General features: G+C 42.9%; 1 protein-coding gene across 3 annotated transcripts in view; it reads right to left on the reverse strand.

Annotated features, from left to right (window-relative positions):
- Positions 1-20,735, reverse strand: part of prex2 (phosphatidylinositol-3,4,5-trisphosphate-dependent Rac exchange factor 2) — a 339,323-nt gene extending 318,588 nt beyond the window's left edge. For 2 of the 3 annotated variants that reach the window (XM_072571479.1, XM_072571478.1), the window contains exon 1: positions 20,240-20,734. In XM_072571479.1, coding sequence (XP_072427580.1) covers positions 20,240-20,380 — 141 coding nt within the window. In that variant the 5' untranslated portion in view covers positions 20,381-20,734. Of the gene's footprint in view, positions 1-20,239 lie in introns of all 3 variants that reach the window. The other variant, XM_072571480.1, reaches the window with a different exon arrangement.
- Positions 20,736-24,151: the final 3,416 nt, after the last annotated feature.

The raw sequence follows: 24,151 nt of genomic DNA on the forward strand, positions 1-24,151 counted from the left end.
GACAGGGTTTGATTAGGAGTGGTCAACATGGCTTTGTGAGTGGGACATCATGCCTCACAGATTTGTTAGAGTTCTTTGGTGAAGTGATCAAGAAGGTTGACGAGAGCAGGGCAGTAGACATAGTCTATATGGACTTCAGTAAGGCCTTTGGTAAGGTTCCACATGGTAGGCTGTTCTGGAAAGTTGGATCGCATGAAATCCTGCGGATCTGGCAAATTGGATACAAAATTGGCTTGATGGTCGGAAGCAGAGGGTAATAGTGGAAGGATGCCTGTTGAGTAAATGAACAAATCCTGCAGACAGCTGCAACACAAAGGAAGTGGGGAGTCCTCTTTATCACAGAGGGCTGCTGAGGCTGGGTCAGTAAATGCATTCAAGGCTGAGATCGACCGACCTTTCATCAGCAAGGGAATCAAGGATTATTGGAAAAAGGCAGCAAGGTGGATTGGAGGATAGAATGATGGAGCAGATTCAATGGGCTGAATAGCCTACATTGCTTCTCCATCTCATGGTCACACTTGTACAAATTGATAGGCCAAATATTGTACCAAACTTTCTATAATTCTGAACACAATGAAAATGTCTTTACTTCTGTAGACATGTGAAAATAATAACTGATAAATATTTAATGACTATGTTCAGCATACTGTGATGTATTTAACTTAAAGCAATGCGCTTTGTGTCCAGTTACAGCTATTTGACAAATGCTATCCTGTGTAAGATTGGATAGAAACAGCTTAAAGACCATGTAAATTAATTTACTGCTGACCCCAAATCAGCACTAACTAATCTGAAGGAAATTTAACAACTGTAAGCATGGAAAATCTCTCCAGTGTGATGAACAAGTGAGCCTTTGCTGGTCAAGCTACTTCTGTTATACAATGCAGAATCTAGACAGTTCAATATAGCCTAAATGTAATCTTGCAATGGATGAATGGCATCATCTAATGTGGCAAGAAAAACTCAGTCGTACAGTCATACAGCATGGAAACAGACTCATCGGTCCAACCAGTCCATACTGACCATAATCCCAAACTAACCTAGTCCCATATGCCTGTACTTGGCCCATATTCCTCCAAACATTTCTTATTCATGTGTTCATCCAAATGTCTTTTAAATGCATCCATCACTTCCTCTGGCAGTTCATTCCACACATGAATCACCTTCTGTGTAAAAACGTTGACCCTCAAGTCTTATTTGAAATCTCCCTCCTCTCACCTTAAAATATGCCTCCTAATCTTGAAATCCTCCAACCTGTGAAAAAGCCACCCATCATTCACCCTATCTATGCCCCTTATGACTTTATAAACCTCTATATGGTCACCCCTCAATCTCCTACGCCCCAGTAAAAAAAAGTCCCAGCCTATTAAACCTCTCATTGTAATTCAAACCCTCCAGTCCCAGCAACATCCTGGTAAATCCTTTCTAAACCCCCTCCAGCTTAATAATATCCTTCTTACAACAAGGCGATCAGAACTGCACACAGTACTCCAGAAGAGAACTCACCAACATCCTGTACAACTTCAACATAATTCCTCTGAAGTTCAGCTGCTGTGTCTTCAGTTGTGAATGATTAGTTCTTCTGCTTGTAATAGGAACTTACTGCTATCAAGAATTATAACACCATCCCTCACTCGGATACACTGCCTCCTTTGCTGATGCCATCCTTACGTTTGGAAATGATGATGGTCTACTTCATACACTGCTTCAACATTGAATGTTAAGAACTCAGCCCTGCACTCGGAACGGATAGTCACCATGAATGCATCTTGAATTGTTCATTATGTTTGAATATTCAATTAATAATAAGAGTGCATCTACAGATTATTAGATTAGATTACTTACAGTGTGGAAACAGGCCCTTCGGCCCAACAAGTCCACACCGACCCGCCGAAGCGCAACCCACCCAGACCCATTCCCCTACATTTGCCCATTCATCTAAAAGTACGGGCAATTTAGCGTGGCCAAATCACCTAACTCGCACATTTTTATGTGTGTGGGAGGAAACCGGAGTACCTGGAGGAAACCCACGCAGACACGGGGAGAATGTGCAAACTCCACACAGTCGCCTGAGGCGGGAATTGAATCCGGGTCTCTGGCGCTGTGAGGCAGCAGTGCTAACTACTGTGCCATCGTGCCACCCACTGTGCCACTGTGCCACCCATAGAATCCCTACAGTCTGGAAGCAGGCCATTCAGCCAATTGAGTCCACACCAACCGTCCGAAGAGCATCCCACCTAGACCCTCCCCTATCCCTGTAGCCCTGCATTTCTCATGGCAGATCCACTCAACCTGCACATCACTGGACACTATGGAGCAATTTAGCACAACCAATCCGCCTAACCCTGCACACTGTGGGAGGATACAGGAACACTCAGAGGAAACCAACGCAGACATGGGGAAAATGTGCAAACTCCACACAGACAGTCACCTGAGGCTGGAATCAAACCCAGGCCCCTGGTGCTATGAGGCAGCAGCACTAACCACTGAGCCACCATGCCAGCCAAGGTGAAGGGAGGATAATTATGTTACTTTCTTGGATCACCAGAAACATAGCAACATTAATTATTTGAAGATCTACAAGTTTCTACGTGCATTGTAAACAGAATATTACACTTGTAATGTCTGAAATATTAAACAAATATTAATTAATCATATAATTAGCTGGAACAACAGTTAACTAAAGCCAACTACATTAGCTGCAGTGGCAGAAGTATCACACTTGCTAAGAACTCAAGCAGCTTTCATGGAGTCTGCACATTTTCCGACACAGGTCAAATTTACTTGTTTGTGGATGTAAAAATATTCGACCTGTAAAGAGAGAGAACTAACTACAGCATAGCCTCTGCCTTCTCTCTCTGTCTGTGAAATCCCTCAAAGAGTCAGAGAGTTGCAAACTCACTGAGAGGCCTCATCACTGCAGATGGAGTGTAATGTTAAAAGATTAAATTGGAATATCATTCTGGATATTAATGTAATATTAAAGGGTTAAACTGCACTGAGTGAACATCCTGGAAGTGGGTGGGGACAACAGTCATGCAGGAATGTGGATGCCCCCCCACTCTATTTAGTCAGTCATTTGCTACTACTCCCCCTACTATTATCAAATTCAACTATTATTCAATCTCTTCCATTCACAAATACTTTCATAGCCATCTCCCGAAGCTAGGACATATCACACCTACATTGTCTTGGGGAATCACAGAGTCAGGAAATCGTCTACATAATGATTCCCCAGGATTAGGGCATTTACATTTACATTATCTCCGAGCATTACCTCAACCTGCCATTGCACCTGAGGTAACATGTGGTTTTGAATGGGATGGGGGGGGGGGCGGTAAGTGGCCAGTGTACCTGTGAGCATTACCAACTGACCTGTATAAAGGGGATGTGTTTCCTTTCTTCGGGGTCTCTTTAACTTGACCTCACACACCTGCGAAGGGGGTCAAAGGGGGTCACCTAGTTTGCACAGGCTTTAATAAACTTTAATTGCTTGCAGAAGTTGGTGTGTACGAATTGCATCTCGTGTGTGAAACCTCGGGAAAAGAACCTAACAGGAGGATTCGGAATAAAGAAATCTGAATGTATACCCGCCTCCGAAAAAGAGAATCCAACCAATCATTGAAGAAACCCCACTGGAAACAGTTGTTAACAACATTTTCATCTTTGCTCATGTAAGTATTTTGCAATAAACTGGTTTTTCATTTGTTAGTTACAGGAACCTGGCTGACATGTTTCTGACACTCAATTATATACAGTCCATTATATAACTGGCAGCATCACCACCCTTTTAAATTTCACATCACATCATGATCAGTGAAGTTTAGGAATCAGTCTGTCCCTTGTAAGTCAGTCCTATCGCATGGTAAATATCACATACGGTATCAATGACAGCAACATAAAACCTTATTAAATAGCAGCAGGGTCTGATGCATTGAACATAGAACATAGAACATAGAACAATACAGCACAATTGCTGGTATTATGTTTGTTTAAGACATTACTTATTATTTCAGAATGTCTAGTTTTATGTTCTGTTGATACAGTTGATGATCAAACTCTGGCACAGGCTTGAAGTAACTCCACAGAGGCCAGTATCCTGACACAGAGTCACCCTTTATTTACATGTGGAAAGTCCTTGACACTGACCCAGCTCCCTCAGAACCAGCTCTCAGAGTGAACAGAACCTCTGACACACCTGTTTCTATCTGTCAGCCAGGGCTCCCTGAATGGGCCAGGTTAACAGCCCCAATTAGGGAACTCATACTTTATGAAGGCCACTTGGTTGACCTTGTTACAATGACTACAAGGGTATGATAGGTTGAATTATTTAAGAGAATAACTGCGATATTTGTGCATCTTCTCTGTCATCGTAACATTGTATTCCTTGCTCTGTTCTATTACCCTAACGCAGTTTGTATGATCTGATCTACCTGTAACGCACACAAAACAAAACTCTTCACTGTACCTAGGTACATCACAATAAGAAATCAAATTTAAAAATATTCACCCATGTACATTGGTGCTGTGATCATGAGATGGATTCAATGTATTCTTAACATTAATTTAACTTTAAATTTAACAGAGCAATACCGATTAAGAATTAATTAAATGCAGAACTTATTTCTTAGGGCACTTGCAAACTGTACCTGTCTCTAAGCTGGAAGCCCATGTTTAAGACCCACCTGCTCCAGAGCTGTGAAATAGTGTCTCTGAACTGGTAGACTAGAAATGATCACCACTTATTTCCTATTAATGCCCTTAGTGGATCATAGGTGAGCAATCAGCTGCACATTCACTTCCATTCCCTTGTTGACTATATTGTCAAGATCAATGAGGGAGATACCCAAGGACATCACTATTCCCTGACCCATGCTGGATACGCAGATGTTGAGACTTCCTGAATGACATGTTTGGTATCATGAATAATCAGATCGCCAGTCGGCCAAGATATGTCCCCAAGCTCATATTTAAAGGTTGGCTCAGTGCTCAAGTTAAACACGGGGGAAACAGCATTTGTGCAATCTTTTCCAAAGCATTGAGGCTTGTAATTGAGGCAAACCAACAACATGAGTGATTTTATTAACACATTTAGGAGTGAATTGCTTTGGACTGTTCCATAGACAAAGAAAAATGATCTTAATATACATGATATGCTTATATGCAGCTGACCGCAGGTCCTCTATTGTGACCTTGGGTGGTCAACTGTAGCTTCAACCTATAAAAGTACAAATCTTTTGGAAATCCTAGCTGGGTATCCACATGGTATAGTTAACAGGCATTACAATATTTCCCAAGACATTATTCACAGATAGTGCTGAACCTTCAGTACAAGGTCTGTTTACATTGGCTATGTTCTGAAGCTGAGGAACTTCCAATCCTATGTAAGAAGATTCCAAGGCTGTATCCTTATTCAGACACTGACACTGTGCTCCCAAGTCATTCCCAAGCATTAATCATGAAGATGGAGAAAAAACAAGTTCACCAGTGAGGAAGAAAACAGATGTTAACAACCTATAATGGTCTTCCTAAAAATAACTTATTTTGAAAATATGGTTGGCTGTGGTAAGACTATGTTAATTGCCGATGTCTAACTCTACCAAAAAATTGTGGTGCTCCTTCTTGTCAAAACTTGTATTTCCTGTCGTGATTATGTTCCTGTAATGGTCACAAGATCAAGAATTCCAGGATTTTAGCCCAGTGATTTATGAAGAAGCAATGAAACATATACAAGCAAAAAGATGGAGAGATAAAACCAGAATTAAAAGCAGGCAATACATCGTGGAGAGAAGCAGAGTTGACATTTCATCAGAAGGGTCAACATGACCTGAAACATTAACTCTTTTTCTCCGCACAGATTTGTCTGACCTGCTGACAATTTCCAGCATTTCCTGTTTCTGTTTCAGCGTTCCAGCTGTTGTTGTACTTGGGCTATTCTGTTGGAATGAAGGGAAATTGATAATGTTACGTCTCTTCCAGCCTTCTCATGAGTAGATGGCTCATGGACAGAGGCCCTGTCAAAGTAAGCTTTCTACATTGCTGCATTTGCTTCCTGTAGATAGTTACATTGCACACACACATGTGCACCAGTCATGAAAAGAGTGAAGGCTAACTCCAATGGCAGACATACTAGTCAAGTGTATCAGCCTCTTGAGTCTTGTAACTGTGCACAAGTCAAGGATTGAGATGCCTGCCATCACACTTGTGCATTGTTAAATGTTTAACTGTCAACTCAACTGACCCCCTAGAAATTGAAGATGGCATTCACCATAACAATGCCTGAGGTCAGTGGGAAATTGTTGAGTTTATTTTTGGACCAATAGTCACTGGAGGGAACATATTGTGGGTTTGAGTATCGTCTGAAATATCCCAATCTAAGCCTGGATCTTGTCTTCAGCCCTTCATAGAATAGAATCCCCATGGTGTGGAAACAGGCCATTCAGCCCATCATTCTGAAGAGCAGCCCACCAAGGCCCACTCCAGCCCTCTAATCCTGCATTTCCCATGGCTAATCCACCTAGCCTACACAACCCTGGACACCATGGACAGTTTAGCATGACCAACCCACCTAATCTGCACATCTTTGGACTGTGGGAGAAAACCAGAGGACCCTGAGGAAATCCACGTAGACATGGAGAGAACGTACAAACTCCACACAGACAGTGGACCGAGGATGGAATCGAACTCAGGTCCCCGATGTTGTGATGCAGCAGTGCTAACCACTGAGCCATGGTGCTGCCCATGCCGTTGACATATGTGGGTTGTTTCTCACTTTGTTCAAAGTGAAGCTGTGGAAGCATCATGGAATTCCCCATTATTCATATTGTATCTGTTGGGATATTTCCCCATTGGACCAAACAAAAATTAAGAACAACTGGATCGATTGGGCTTGTACTCGCTGGGGATCTCATTGAAACACATAAATTCCTGATGGGACCGGACAGGATAGATGCAGGAAGAATGTTCCCGATGTTGGGGAAGTCCAGAGCAAGGGGTCACAGTCTAAGAATAAGGGGTAAGCCATTCAGGGCTGAGATGAGGAAGGATTTCTTCACTCAGAGAGTTGTAAACCTGTGAAATTCTCTCCCACAGGAAGTTGTTGGGGGCAGTTCATTACATATATTCAAGAGGGAGCTGTTTGTGGCCCTTTTGGCTCAAGGGATCAAGGGATAGAGAGACAACAGGAATGGGAGACTGAGATTGCATGATCAGCCATGGTCATACTGAATGGTGGTGCAGGCTGGAAGGGCTGAATGGCCTACTCCTGTGCCTATTTTCCATGGGAAGAAGTTACCTTAAAAGAACTAAGAAGAAACCTTGTTAGATGTTTTTCATGGAGGGAAGATGCCAGGAATCATGGACAACTTGAAGAATAATAAGGAGGCAGAAAGTAGAGTATGAGAGAAAGCTGGCTAGTAATATTAAAACAGAAAGGAAGAACTTTAAAAAGAAAAAAGCAATTAAAAGGTAGTGTTGGTCTTCGATGACAGTGAATGGATGACAGTATACAAAGAAATGGCAGACACTTTGAACAGGCATCTTCTGCTGATCTTCATGGTAAAAGATTGCAAAAAACCTCCCAGAGATAATTGAAAATCACAAGGTTATAGGGAGGGATCAAATTAAAACAGTCAGCAGGGGAAAAATGCAAGGAAACAGTTGGAATTAGTTGTAACCATCTCACACAAGGCAAGGTAGTTCCTATTCCCTTGTTGTTTGGTCTTCCCAACTGTTGTGAATTCCATTGGAAAGCTGAGTGTTTGTCCTGTTACAAGATGGGTTTCCCATTCTACAACATACTCCTTGCATTAATGATGTTTGCTCAACAAAGTCTGCATACATCATCTGAACTTCTAAATTATGAGCAACAACAGGCTATTTGGCCCCTCCTTGACTCTGCCATTCAATGGCTGATCTGAATACACCACACTCCCACTGATCCTTGAGAACCTTTCACCCCTTTGCTTATCAAGGATCTATCCACCTCTGCCTTTAAAATAAAAATGCAAAGGGTTTGTATCCAATACCTCTTGAGGAAGAGAATTTCAAAGGGTCATGACCTTCCATAAGAAAAATAAATTATCCCTCATCTCTGTCTTAAAAGAATGACCTCTGAGTTTTAAGCAGTGATCCCTAGTTGGAGAATCTCCCACAGAAGGAAACAGCCTTCCCAAATGTACCTGATCCAAGCAGCTCAAGATTTTATATGTTTCAACAAGTCACCTCTTATTCATATAAATTCCAGCAGGTACAAACCAGGCTTGTCCAGCCTCTCATTGTAAGGCATCCTATCCATTCCAGGGATTGCTCTGAAATGCTTCAGATGTATTGACATCTTTCCTTACATAAGGAGACCAATACTGTACACAATACTCCAGACTTATTGGTCAGAGTATTGAGTACAGGAGTTGGGAGGTCATGTTGCAGCTGTACAGGACATTGGTTAGGCCACTGTTGGAATATTGCGTGCAATTCTGGTCTCCTTCCTATCGGAAAGATGTTGTGAAACGTGAAAGCATTCAGAAAAGATTTACAAGGATGTTGCCAGAGTTGGAGGATTTGAGCTATAGGGAGAGGCTGAACAGGCTGGGGCTGTTTTCACTGGAGCGTCAGAGGCTGAGGGGTGACCTTATAGAGGTTTACAAAATTATGAGGGGCATGGATAGGATAAATAGATAAAGTCTTTTCCCTGGGGTCAGGGACTCCAGAACTAGAGGGCAAAGGTTTAGGGTGAGAGGGGAAAGATATAAAAGAGACCTACGGGGCAACGTTTTCACCCAGAGGGTGGTAGGCATAAGGAATGAGCTGCCAGAGGAAGTGGTGGAAGCTGGTACAGTTGCAACATTTAAAAAGTATCTGGATGGGTATATGAATAGGAAGGGTTTGGAGGGATATGGGCCGGGTGCTGGCAGGTGGGACTAGATTGGTTTGGGATATCTGGTCGGCATGGACAGGTTAGACTGAAGGGTCTGTTTCCGTGCTGTACATCCCTATGACTATATAGCTCTACGATATAATCTCACCAATGTACTGTAGGTAAAGTATAACTATTTATGCATTCAAATCCACTTTAATAGACTTTCTTAATTACCTGCTGTGCCAGATAAGGAAGTAATTATTAAAATATTTAAAGCAGTTCAAGAGCTGGGGAAAACTTAAAACAAGAAAACTTTCAATGTCGTTTGGCTTGGAGTAGAACTCATTAAGTCACAAATTTTAATGAGTGTACAGCCATGGATTAATGAACTGGAAACTTCAAAACAGCCAACAAGACACAGACATTTCTGAATGATTACATACCACATACAAAACAGGAGGTAGAAACATGGTCTGACCAATTGCTTACATAAATATGCAAACATCATTAAGGAAAGACATTTTATTTTTAAATATTTAATCTGAAAACAAATATTGATTAAAATACCTAACTTACTAGATAGACAAATGGTAAGTTTCACATTCTAAATTACATTGGAATTCCAATTACTGTAGTTCTATAAACAATTTGTCATCATAGTTTATTTCAAATATATGTGTCTTCTCTTGATAATGCACAGATACAGACAGCAAGTCAGGACAGCAGCACAATCTGACCCTTAAGTAGGGTCAAATGGCAGTGATCAATTCAGACAAGGTTAAATACAACTAGGAGAGCCATGTTGTTGGAAATAGCCACAGGAGAAATAAAGGAGCAAAGAGAGAGTTGTAGAAGAAGGTTGGGACAGTGGTTGGAGCAAAATCTTTGGGAAGTAGCATGGTGTCATGGAATTTAAAAAAATGTAAACACTCCACTACAAAGTACATTGAGAAATTTTCAGTCAAGTTTACAATTCATTCTCATAAACCATGACACCTCTTCTTGATTTACAAAAATGTATTTTTTAACTACATCAGGAAACACTGCATCAGGAAGCACTGTATCAGGAAGCACTGTATCAGGAAGCATTTCCTCAGGAGTTCCATGTCTTCATTCCGAAACTTTAAATTCACCATCTTACACTCCCAGTACAGTCGTGTCATAATCTAAGATCAATCTACAAAATTACTATTCATCTGACTGAGGCAGACTGGAAACCCAGCTCTTTGCCTTGCCCCTGAGTGTGGAAGATAACTGCAAGCTATAACAGAAAACAATGTAAAAAAACTCAAATTGTTGGGAAAATTCAGCAAGTCTGGCAGCGTCTGTGGAGAGAAGTAGACATGCTGAGGAGTAATTTTGCAGACTGATCTTAGTTTATGAAGCCCCAAAGAATTGCAAATGCAGATCTGACAGAAACACTTATCTCCATAGATGCTGCCAGACTTGCTGAGTTTTCCCAGCAATTTATTTTTGTTTCTGATTTCCTGCATTTGCAATTCTTTGGAGTGTTGTTTGTATTATGTGAAAGCTGTTCAGCTCAAAGCATTCATGATACTGACCAAGTCATACTGCAATCCCATCATGAAGATCATATCTTAGAGCGTTGCTACAAAATAATAACTCTCGATCCCGCAAGGAAATGTGACTATGATGCAAGATAACGGGAGGAGACAGTTCAGTGACATCGTCAGTGAACTAGTAATCCTGTGAGCCAGTGCTCCTGTGTTCATAATCCCACCAATCCAAATGAAATTTTGGAAATGGATTTCATGTTGGGACTACATTATGACATTACCATTGTCAGTTGTGTTCCAGATGATGACCAAAAGTGGACTGTTGGTGTGAAAATTAGTCAGGTTGGATTTATCTTGCTTTACAGAGCACATCTAGACAGTTTTCCATATTGTCAGGTAAATGCTGATCTTAATGTTTTACTGGAATAATTGGACAAGGCCATATCAGGGAACAGCTAAGAGTGAACCTCATTGCTGTTGGATTGGATCACATGTAGGGCCAGACCAAGTAGAGGTGGCAGATTTCCTTCTTTCAACAACATTAATGAACTAAATGGGTTTTTGCAACAATCGAAAATGACTTCGTGGTCATTAAACTCAAGAGTGCTGCTAGAAACAATAATATTCTCAACACTACCGAAATGTTGTAACTCAACTGCCATCACTTACATATTAATAAGTTGATAAGGGGAGACAATGGTCCTAAAATGTATACATTGGAGCAGGAGGCTATTCAGCCCATTGTGTCTATTTTAGTCAACAAAGATCTGACTACCAATCCCATTTTACAGTTCTTGGCCCATAACCTTAGAGGCCACAGTAATACAAGTGAATACCTAAACATTGCTTAAAATGTTCCAAGAGTTTCTGACTCAACCATCTTCTCACACATTGAGTTTGGATAACCACCATTCTCTGGGAGAAAGTTTCTCAACTTCCTTCTTAGCCTTCTATCTTCAATCAATGTCTCCTGGCTGTTGACCCCTCTGCTAATGGAAACATGTCTTCCTATCCCATCTGCGTCCCTTATAACCTCATCCATTTCTCAGACTGCATCTCAAACTTTGCTGCTCCAATGAAAACAACCCCATCTTATCCAATCTTTTCTTATAGCTCAGACCCTCCAGTCCAGGCAACATCGTGGTAAGTCTCCTCTGCATCTACTCTAGTCTAATCATATGCTTTCTATAATGGGGTGACCAGAACCGCAGACAATACTCCATCCCAGACCTGGCCAAGCCAGCATTTTAAACAGATGCAGCGTAACCTCATGGCTCTTTTATTCAATGTCTCAGTTAATAAAGGCAAATAAACCCACATCCCTTCTTAACCACCTTATCTACCTGCTCCCAAACCACTACAGATCGGTGGATAGGCACACCAAAGTCCCCCTGATCTTCAATACTTCCTGGAATCCTACCACTCATAGCGTAGACCCTTGTCATGTTCAACTTCACCCCGGCCCTCCCCCCACACCCCCCACCCCCACACACACAAATCAATATCTTTCTGTGTGCAGAAATGTTCTGTCCCTCAGAATCCTTTCTAATGAATTCCCCAGGGTGGTGGTTATACTGGCTGACCTGTAATTTCCTGGCCTCTGATTTTTTTTTAAATAATAATGGGACTGCTATCAATGATTCCTCAATCAATATTGCAATCCCCACCTCGTCCACCCCCCTCTCTTGCTGATTGGAATACTGTCTCACCAGGAATGTTGAGGGGCCAATTCCGCCCATCTTTCAGCCAAGTCTTGACCAAGGCTAGGAATCACTGACATCCAGTTTGGGTCCCACATGACCATTCCGTTGGTGATTTGATTCAAATGTGGATGATAAAGCTGAACTCCACAGGTGGGGTGAACTAAAAGTGACTGCTGAACATCAAGATCGCGTGTGACAGTTTGTGGCATCAATAAGCCCCAGCAAAGCCTTAGTCAATGTCAAAGTTGAATGGGAGTGCACTCAGTATCAGACTCTCCTAGTGCCTCAAGTGCATGCAAGTATAGTCTTGTACGTGCAAGAAATGTTGTTTGTTTAATTGGCTAGAGTCAAACTCCAATGCCTGCTTGCTCCCTTGATATGCCACTGTCCAGAACTGAACTGAATTTGTGACTATGTATATACACAGATTTTTTTTATGAGTAAAGTATATTCTTGAAATTAAAAACAACTTGAGTCAATGGGAATCGGGGAGAAATCTCTGCTAGTTGGAGTCAAATCTAGCACAAAGGAAGATGGTTGTGGTTCTTGGAGGTCAGTCAGCTCCATAACTTCTTTACTGAAGTTCACCATGGTAGTGCCCGAGGCCAAACTATCTTCAGTTTCTTCATCAATCACTTTCCCTCCATCCGTCTACAAGGTTTCTACAACACCACCACTTCCAAGTTCTCCTACAAGCCAAACATCATCCTGACTTGAAGCTATTTTGCTATTCCTCCTTTGTCATTGGGTCAAAATCCTGCAACTCCCTTCCAAACATCATTCTGGGAATCCCCCCACACCAGCATTTCAGGAAGACACCAGGACAGATGGTATGGACAATGAATGCCAGACTAGCTAACGAGGACCACATTTCATGAACAAATAAGAAGCACTACAATAACATAAATGATTTAGATAGGAGGTATAGTTAGTCATTTTGAGGTTTAGTGGACAACGAAGAAGGTTCTGGATGAGTGGTGCTGGAAGAGCGCAGCAGTTCAGGCAGCATCCAAGTAGCTTCGAAATCAACGTTTCGGGCAAAAGCCCTTCATCAGGAATAAAGGCAGTGAGCCTGAAGCGTGGAGAGATAAGCTAGAGGAGGGTAGGGGTGGGGAGAAAGTAGCATAGAGTACAATGGGGGAGGGGATGAAGGTCAAGGAGGAGAGGGTGGAGTGGATAGGTGGAAAAGAAGATAGGCAGGTAGGACAAGTCCGGACAAGTCATGGGGACAGTTACTGAGCTGGAAGTTTAGAACTAGGGTAAGGTGGGGGAAGGGGAAACGAAGAAGATTACCTCAGAGTACAGCGGGTTCTTGGTCAGATGAGCCAATGGGGCTGAGGAGTGGCAGATATAGTTTAATTCAGATAAATATGAGGTATGGCATTTTGGAAAGACAAATCAGGGCAAGACTTATACACTTAATGCTAAGGTCCTGGGGAATGTTGTTGAACAAAGAGACCCTAGAGTGCAGGTTCACAGTTTCTTGAAAGTGGAGTCGCAGGTAGATAGGATAGTGAAGTAGACATTTGGTATGCTTTCTTTTATTGGTTAGTGCATTGAGTACAGGAGTTGGGAGATCATGTAGCGGCTGTACAGGACACTGGTTAGGTCACTTTTGGAATATTGTGTGCAATTCTGATCTGCCTGCTATAGGAAGAATGTTGTGAAACTTGAAAGAGTTCAGAAAAGATTTACAAAGGTGTTGCCAGGGTTGGAGGGTTTGAGCTATAGGGAGAGGGTAAATAGGCTTAGGCTATTTTCCCTGGAGCATTGGAGGCTGAGGGGTGACCTTATAGAGGTTTATGAAATCATGAGGGGCCTGGAAAGGATAAATAGAAAAGGTCTTTTCCATGGGGTGGTGAAGTCAAAACCTGGAGGGCATACGTTTAAGGTGAGAGGGGGAAGATTTAAAAGGGACTTAAGGGGAAATATTTTCACTCAGAGGGTGTTTCGAATGAGCTGCCAGAGGAAGTGGTGGAGGCTGATATAATGACAACATTTAAAAGGCATCTGGATGGGTAAATGAATAGGAAGGGTTTAGAGAGATATGGCCAAATGCTGGCAATTGGAACTAGATTAAGTTAAGATATGTGGTTGGCATGGACAAGTTGGACCGAAGGGTCTGTTTCTGTGCCGTCTATCTCTATGACTCTAAGTAAATATTTTGATAATGAACACATCCAAAGCTTTGTTTGGTGGGAACAAAAATTATGAACGCGTACCCTCTTGGCAGCCCTCAATCTTGGAAGAGAAATGACTTGCTCCATGGTGGCCTACACACTGTTAAATATTGGATCGCCTGGTGCAGCTCAGCAGCACCATTCTCTCATCACTGTCTCTGCCACATTTTTTCAGAACAAGACATTGAGCCAAGAAGGGATTTGTTGTCATTGATTTTCTCTGGACCTTTTTTGTCAGCCAATTGTGCTTTGTGTCTCCAATTACTTCTTCCATGACCTCAAGAATTCTGGTAAACCAGAGGACTCTACCGTGTTTTAGAGACCAAAGAGAAATCAAATAGTTGATAAACAGGGAAGAAGTACAATGCATATACACTAAGGAGTAATATGAAGACACAGTAGCAGATATTTTACCAGAAAATAAAATGATTTTCATTCATGTACTTTGGAACTGCATCTTCCAACTATTGCCACATGCAAGACTTTCCTCTGTCTTCATGTTTATTTTTGAGCATCTGCCTCATCTGTGTAGAAAGTTTCTGACAATCTCTAACATTCTTGTCAGATGTTTTAAATTCTCAAACTGTTGCACAGTTATTTGGCTTCTTTGCAACCTCGATTACTTCTCAGTTTAATTTGGGCTATGGACCTACCATTGTTTTTTAATCTCATGTTGCCATATTAGAGGGGAGGATTTGTGGGAATGCCGCATATACAAGAGAAGCTGTGGCATTACCACCACGCATTGATGTACACAGGTACAAGTAGCTGCCTTCACTGGCGTGCTAGTCTCTAATTCTATCAAGCAGATTTACACCAGGGCAAGTTTAACTTCAGCGATGGGTGAGTTTGGCTTAAAAGTCATGAGATTCATGAAAAATGAATGACTGTATGGCCAAACATTAGGCCCAACCTCTAACTGAAATTAACTATTACTCAAGTAAACTAACCTTGAATTTTGGTCACACTTAATCAAATGTGACCAGATCTTGTTGCATTTGCACGACTTTTAGCCCTCCATCATGTATTTATTTATTTAACTGTAAATATCTTAGCCTTGTCCCTCCTGTGATCAATTGGTCAATAGTAAACATCCAATATTAATTTTCTTCATGTGCCTCTCTACAGGTTTTCCACATTTTCCACATACTCGGTTTATCTCTATGTTATTATTAAGCTGGGTTTCTGTGATGCTGAGGATATAATAGACTCCAACAAATATCTACAGATGAAGGAACACAATGAGAATGAAGCCATTCATTCCATCACACATGTTTCACATTTCAATTAGAGGGTGCCTACATACTTCAATTTTTTTTCCCTGTTTTTGATCCTGTGCTGTACTATGTTCTATGATCCATATCCAACAATATCTTTACCTAACAATAATCCATTAAATTCATCCAATCTTGAACATTTTAAATGGCTTAGAATTTACAGCATTTGGAGGGAGAGTTCTCTGGTTTCCATTATTAATTGTGACAAGATGCTTTCTGATTTCATCCTTAAATGGCCTCCCTCTTAAGAATTACTTAAGATAATGTAAGAATAGATTGTTTTCTTCTGGAGTCCCTCTGGAGTTCCCTGTATCTTAAATCTTTCATTTGAAGACCTTGAATCAATTACCTTAAATCATTTGAAGTTTAGGGAAATGCAGACTCAATTTATGTAACCTAACCACATAATTGAACTGAGGGTACTATTCATGTGATCGCACTACGCTCCTCCAAGACCATTCCATCTCCCCACGACCCAGTGAGCAGAACTGAATGCTGGGGTCAATTCTTCCCAGAAGGCCAAACCAAAGATGGGTCAGAGAAAACATGGCCACTTCATCACACAGCCAGAGGTCCCAGCTCCTTTCCCACCTCCAACTGCTTTCAGTCAGCAGTGGAGAAGGTGGGCTTCCCAAAAGTGGCCCACACCAACAAATAGACCAATTTAGTGAGGGGTGGGCTAAATATGTGCCTAATTTTCAGATGTTTTGGAGCCCTCAGCCACCAAACAGTATGAGGGAAGGCATGCAGCAAGTCAAATTTGAGATTGGCGTCAAGAAAACTTTCTAAAAGTCAGTGACATGGAACAAGATGATGAACTACTTACCTCATCCAGGAACGGAAGGGTTTTTGAAGATAGCAAGAAGGGGATAGTTCAGTTAGGGAGCAGAATTTTTTAAACGCAAAAAATATACATAATAAAAAATCTTTATGTACATACACAGGAACTTAAGCAGTTCTATACAGAGTTTGCATATCAAGAAAAAAAAGCATTGGAGTTTGACATTCCCTGTATTTGCATAAAACCAGTGCTGTATCCTACTCAGGCAGGGCAACATTTACATGCACTGTCTCAGCATGCTCCTGCCCCACTGAACTCATTTCTACCTACCTCGACACTGTCCCATCCCCCCTAGTCCAGGAACTCCCACATACATTCGAGACACCACCCACGCCCTCCACCTCCTCCAAGACTTCCGTTTCCACGGCCCCCAACGCCTCATCTTCACCATGGATATCCAATCCCTCTACACCTCCATTCGCCATGACCAGGGCCTCCAAGCCCTCTGCTTTTTCCTCTCCAGACGTCCCCAACAGTACCCTTCCACTGACACTCTCATTCGTTTGGCCGAACTGGTCCTCACACTTAACAATTTCTCCTTCAAATCCTCCCACTTCCTCCAGACCAAAGGGGTGGCCATGGGCACACGTATGGGCCCCAGCTATGCCTGTCTCTTTGTTGGCCACGTAGAACAGTCGATCTTCCGTAATTACACCGGCACCACTCCCCACCTTTTCCTCCGCTACATTGATGACTGCATTGCACCACCTCATGCTCCCACGAGGAGGATGAGCAATTCATCAACTTCACCAATACATTCCACCCTGACCTTAAATTTACCTAGACCATCTCTGACACCTCCCTCCCCTTCCTGGATCTCTCCATCTCCATTAATGACGACCGACTTGACACTGACATTTTTTACAAACCCACCGACTCCCCAGCTACCTGGATTATACCTCTTCCCGCCCTACCTCTTGCAAAAATGCTATCCCATATTCCCAATTCCTCCACCTCTGCCATATCTGCTCCCAGGAGGACCAGTTCCACCACAGAACACACCAGATGGCCTCCTTCTTTAGAGACCGCAATTTCCCTTCCCACATGGCTAAAGATGCCCTCCAACGCATCTCGTCCACATCCCGCACCTCTGCCCTCAGACCCCACCCCTCCAACCGTAACAAGGACAGAACGCCCCTGGTGCTCACCTTCCACCCTACCAACCTTCGCATAAACCAAATCATCCACCGACATTTCCACCACCTTCAAACAGACCCCACCACCAGGGATATATTTCCCTCCCCAACCCTTTCCGCCTTCCGCAAAGACCGTTCCCTCTGCGACTACCTGGTCAGATCCACGCCCCCCTACAACCCACCCTCCCATCCTGGCACTTTCCCCTGCCACCGCAGGAACTGTAAAACCTGCGCCCACACCTCCTCCCTCACCTCTATCCAAGGCCCTAAAGGAGCCTTCCACATCCATCAAAATTTTACTTGCACATCCACTAATATCATTTATTGTATCCGTTGCTCCCGATGTGGTCTCCTCTACATTGGGGAGACTGGGCTCCTCCTAGCAGAGCGCTTTAGGGAACATCTCCGGGACACCCGCACCAATCAACCACACCGCCCCGTGGCCCAACATTTCAATTCCCCCTCCCACTCTGCCAAGGACATGGAGGTCCTGGGCCTCCTTCACTGCCGCTCCCTCACCACCAGACGCCTGGAGGAAGAACGCCTCATCTTCCACCTCGGAACTCTTCAACCCCAGGGCATCAATGTGGACTTCAACAGTTTCCCTTCCCCCACCTCACCCAAGTTCCATACTTCCAGCTCAGCACTGTCCCCATGACTTGTCCGGACTTGTCCTACCTGCCTATCTCCTTTTCCACCTATCCACTCCACCCTCTCCTCCTTGACCTATCACCTTCATCCCCTCCCCCACTCACCCATTGTACTCTATGCTACTTTCTCCCCACCCCTACCCTCCTCTAGCTTATCTCTCCACGCTTCAGGCTCACTGCCTTTATTCCTGATGAAGGACTTTTGCCCGAAACGTCGATTCCGCTGCTCCTTGGATGCTGCCTGAACTGCTGTGCTCTTCCAGCACCACTAATCCAGAAAGAGAAGGTCTGATGACCGAATGGTCCCTCAATGTATTTCGGCAGAAAGGCCTGAGACATTAGTCTTTTCCCACCAGTTCAGTTTGGGAGCAGAGACAAGAACTGAGAAGTTTTTCTCTGCTTCTGACTGGAGATGTTTGACACAAAGCATTGTTACTACAGTGCCACCCACTCGTAAATGGGTCAAATTACAATGGCAGCTTAACCCTGGCATTTTCCATTATAATTAGTCATGGCAATGTGTCATGAGAAACTGATGGGAATCATGTGCTAAGGTAACTTTTTTTAAATGATTAAGATTATCTGGCAAATTTCCAAAACAAAGCCTGGTTACCTGGTTGGTCAATCCCTGGGGAGCTGGAAAAGCACAACAGATCAGACAGCATCCGAGGAGCAGGAAAGTGAACATTTCAGCCCAAACCCCTTCACCTAGGTCCTCCTTAGGCTATCAGCAAGTCGGAAATAAGTCATATCCTATTCCCAACTGCAGAAAGAAGATATTGCAAATCTGAAATTAAACATGGGAATTCTTGGAAATATGCAGGTGGCAGCTGGAAAGGAATTAGCATCTCCTGAAGATGATGCATCTGAAACCCAACTCTGCGGTCTTACCATGGAGGCTGGAAATCTACTGAATATTTTTAGCATGGCCTTTTGTGGTTTCTGATTGAATCTGCTGCCAGGTATATTTGGGGCACAACCTGCAAATACATGACTTTGCAACGCTCTTACACATCAGTTTGCAAATATGAATGCCACGCTTGCGCCAATAAGCTAGCTTTACACGACAATTTGAAAATCTAAACGGTTAAGTTTAAAATCCCCTTTCCTCTCTTTGATTTAGCAAAAGAAAAAAGCTTCTTTTGTTATTTTTGTCGCATTTTTCCTTCAGGATACCAACCAATCCACAACCTATTGTCCGGTCTCTTTCCCAGTCCCTTGAGGGGCTTCCTTGAGGAAATAAAAAGACTGTATAAATAGGCACCAAATTCCCGGGAATCGCGTCATTTCCTCTCTAATCGCAGAAAAGTCCAAATCGCCTTTTCCCAGCGTTTCCAGCAAAGGCAAGATTCCTCAACATCTGCAGAGGGGCTGCTGAAAACAGCACACTCTTGCCATTTTCACTGGAGTTCTAACAGGAACCTGAACTGCATTAGTTTCCCCAGAGTGAGCTGTCAGACTATGGAAGAGCAAGTCTGCTCTGAATTAGAAATCTGATTAGATCCTTCATTCACAAAGCACTCTGCAGTGTAATTGTAAAATCCCAGTGAAACAGTCAACTCAAACAAACCCCCTCAGCTATTAGAGTGAGAAATCCGCACTCAACCAAGCCTGTTTAGACTCACAGAACTAAACTGAGAGAGTGTTCTGTACCACAATATCTGAATGTAATCTGCATTTTACGGGTATCGCTTTATATTAAGAATTTCGAATAATAATTAATGCCAACTTGTAATATTTAAAGTGGCTGAAGTGCTTTTAGAAATAATTAAAAAGTGAATAGAGACCAGTTTTACTCACATTTACTCAACATGTAGAAGCAATTAAACACCACATTTTTTATGGTCCCAAAGATTAATTTCTTGGAAGGAGCTGAGTAATAATCGTCTAATTAAAAGAATTAAAACTTTCTCATGGTTTATCAACAATTTAGTAGTAGCGTGTTCCAGCTAACCAGAATTTAATTTGAAACAAATTTCACCAGGCTAACTTTGACATAACCAGAGCTGTTATGAATGAAACAGGTCTCTGAAACGTGGCCAGGAGTTGGTTTCAGAATTAAACGCTTGTAAACTTACAGAGACGACAAACTCCAGCGTATCCACATAATCCCTCTCGGTTTTCAGGATTTCAGATAAAACACAAACTCGAAGCCGAAGTTGTTTCTCCAAGTCCTTGCTACTAATCTCCCCTTTATTCTCCGACTTTTCTTCAGTCATTGTAGACCAGCAATCCCTGTTTATTTCATCTACTCCCAGTAACTGGTAGCACCAATCCCTTCCCTTTGCACATCAAATGGCTTTCCTCTCTCTCTTTCTCTGGTCATTTAAAGGGGGTTAACCCAGTGGCAGTAAACAGTGTTCTCTCTCTCTCTCTCTCCCTCGCGGATTTGGGTGACTTTCAACTCAATTTTGGGGGGGGAGGAATGGCGGTGTTTTCCCGACTGAACGTGCAGGGAAAGCTATGAGGATCCCATAGGCACTGCGCGTTAACTCAGAGCTGCAGGAGAGCAGTCACATGGAACAGAGACTGTGGGAAAGCCACTAGGTTTACACATTGACTAAAACACTTCCAGTGTCCCTGACCGCTGCCCCCAGTCCCATGGAAAAAAAACAGGAAAATAAAGCGATTTTGGAGACTGCAGTTTGCAATTCAGACACACACACACACACACACACAGTCATGTTTTATAACATTGTCCCACATTCCGGAGTTTGGTCATTTCCTTTTTTTGTGTGTGTGAACACGGGTAAGAAATGCTGACCAGCCGACATCCCAGGGGGTGAGTGGACACATAAACTTGCCCCCTTTTCCTGAATTTCTGTTACTAGCGGTTCGGGATATCCCTAAGCATTCCCCTGACGAAAAGAAACGACCTTTCTGAAACCCAACAGGGATTCATTCCCGGGCGGATGAGAAAGCTGAAGGAACGGGTGAAGCCATGATTCCAACAATTGGGAAAAAACAAAACCATGTTGGCAGGGATTCCCAGCCAGGAAGGGCGCGATTCTGACTGCATCAGTTGTGGCAAAGGGGCAACTTTTTGCAGTGGATAAAGTGGGGCGCTGGAAAAACCACAACAAGTCAGGCAGCATCTGAGAAGCAAGAGAGCCACCCTTTCGGACATGACTATCTTCCATAGAATCCCTGCAGTGTGGAAACAGGTCCTTCAGCCTCACAAGTCCACACCTCTCCGAAGAGTAACCCACCCAGACCCATTGCCCTATATTTATTCCTAACTAATGCAACTAACCTACACATCCCACCTTTGGGCGGCACAGTGGCTCAGTGGTTAGCACGGCTGCCTCACAGTGCCAGGGACCTGGGTTCAATTCCAGTCTCGGGTGACTGTGTAGAGTTTGCACATTCTCCCCGTGTCTGCGTGGGTTCCCTCCGGGTGCTCTGGTTTCCTCCCACAATCCAAAAATGTGCAGGTTAGGCAGATTGATCATGCGAAATTGTCCATAGTGTTAGGTGCATTGGTCAGGGGTAAATATAGGGTGGGGGAAATGGTGCTGGGTGGGTTACTCTTCAGAGGGTCAGTGTGTGGACTTTGGCTGAAGGGCCTGTTTTCATGCTGTAGGGAATCTGATCTAATCTAAACATCCCTGAACACTATTCATGGCCAAATCACATAACCTGCACATCTTTGGGTTGTAGAAGGAAACTGGAGCACCCAAAGAAAACCCATGAGGAGAATGTACAAACTCCACACAGATAGTTGCCTGAGGATGGAATTGAACCTGGGTCCCCAGCGCTGTGAGGCAGCAGTGCTACACTGAGCTACCGTGCCACCCCTAACTATTTTCTAACTTTTTGCAGTCCACAGTGATCTGGAATGGGCCTGATGTGTAGTACTTGAATAAGCACTTCTAGTGATATAACATTCAAGATAATGGGCCCTGTGTAGGAAAGTGGCACTAGTTGAGGGTGTCTTATATTTTTGGTGGTACAGACTCACTGGGCCTATACTGTAAAATTCCATAATTCTATGAGACAGTGGTGAAAGTTGATCCAATTGCAAATTTCAAAAACTTAATTGAAGGAGAGAGAAGAAGCTGTTATGGGAAAAGAAGAAGGGATGGAGCTGAAGAAAATTATTTTCAAAAGAACAGGCGCAGTGAGCCAAATGGCCTCCGGCTGTAATGTACCATTTCACGATTCTATATACAGTAGCGCCTCGACATACGAACGACCCCGTTCCCGAACAAATCAGTTTACGAACAGGATTGTACGTAAAATTTTGCTTCAACGTACATACGAAATTCAAGGTATGAACGAAGGTATGAACGCAAAAAGCCCGCGTGTGACCACGTGGTTTCATTGTTCTGCTTTGCTACGCACTTGTTGAACGCAAAAGCTCTTGGGCTCTCTGTGATCTTATTCAGTTCGTCTTTGGCGCATGTGCTGTGAACAGCGTTCGTTGCTACGTCCAAGCATTCTTACGCTTTCCGAACAATGGGTAAAATTGATTCAGTTCGCGAACTTTTCGGTTCGCGAACCGGGTCCTGGAACGGATTAAGTTCGTAAGTCGAGGCACCCACTGTATTCGAAAAGAGTTCAAATGTGCTTTTCTGTTTAAAGAAAAAGGCTGAATTGCGACATAGTTAAAGTCAATGGCTTTCCAATAGTAACCTCACAGTGGAAACACTGGCAATGTCTCAGTTGAGATTAATGAAAGGTCAAGTACTCTGCATTCCTGTTACTTCTTCAAAAGTGAACTACCTCATACTTTCCACATTAAACTCTATTTGCTACTTCTCAGCCCAGCTCTGCATCTAATCTATGTCCCTCTGTAACCCACAACATCCTTCGGCACTATCTACAACTCTGCCTACCTTAATATCATCTGGAAATTTAATAACACATCCTTCTATGTCCACATCCAGATTATTTATAAAAATGATAAACAGCAGTGGCCCCAAAACACATCGACCTGTTTTATCACCTTCTTGAAGAACTCAATAAGGTTAGTTCGGCACGATCTACCCTTCACAAAACCGTGTTGACTATCTCTAATCAAATTATTCCTTTCCAAATGATTATAAATCCTATCTGTTATAACCTTTTCCAACACCTTACCCATAAACAAAGTAAGGCTCGCTGGCCTATAATTAGGAGGGTTGTCCTTACTCCCCTTCTTAAACAAGGAACAACATTTGCTATCCTCCAGTCTTCTGGCACTTCTCCTGTCAACAATGATGACAAAGGCTCTGCAAACTTCTCCCTGGCTTTCCAGAGAATCCGAGGATAAATCCCATCTGGCTGAGGGGTCTTATCTATTTTCAGATCTTCCAAAATTGCTAAAAACTCCTCGTTGTTAATCTCAATCCCATTTAATCTAGTAGCCTGTTCCTCCATATTCTCACTAACATTGCCCTTTTCCAATGTGAATAGTATTCATTAAGTGCTCCCCCTTCCTCAGATTCCACACACAACTTACCACTACTATCATTCTTTTATTCCTGATATACCTATACAAAGCCTGAGGGTTTCCCTCGATCCTATCTGCCAACAACTTCTCATGTCCCCTCTTCTTAGCCCTCTCTTTAGATCTTTTCTGGCTAACTTATAACTCTCAAGACCCCTAACTGAGCCTTCACGCCTCATCTCACATAAACCTTCCTCTTCCCTTGACAAGAGCTTCTCCTTCTTTAAGAAACCATGGCTCCCTCTCTCGACAACTACCTCTCTGCCTGATAGGTATATACTTATCAAGGACACACAGTAGTTGTTCCTTGAATGAGCTCCACATTTCTAATGTGCCCAAACCCTGCAGTTTCCTTCCCCATCCTATGCATCCTAAATCTTGCCTAATTGCATCATATTTGCCTTTCCCCCAGTTATACTTCTTTCCCTGCGGAATATACCTATCCATGTCCATTGCTATTGTAAACATAACCGAATTATGGTCACTCTCGCCAAAGTACTCACCTACCTCCAAATCCAACACCTGGCTGGGTTCATTCCCCAGTACCAAACCGAATATG

The sequence above is a fragment of the Chiloscyllium punctatum genome, chromosome 5 (genome assembly GCF_047496795.1).
Source record: "Chiloscyllium punctatum isolate Juve2018m chromosome 5, sChiPun1.3, whole genome shotgun sequence".
NCBI classification, from domain to species: Eukaryota; Metazoa; Chordata; class Chondrichthyes; order Orectolobiformes; family Hemiscylliidae; genus Chiloscyllium; species Chiloscyllium punctatum.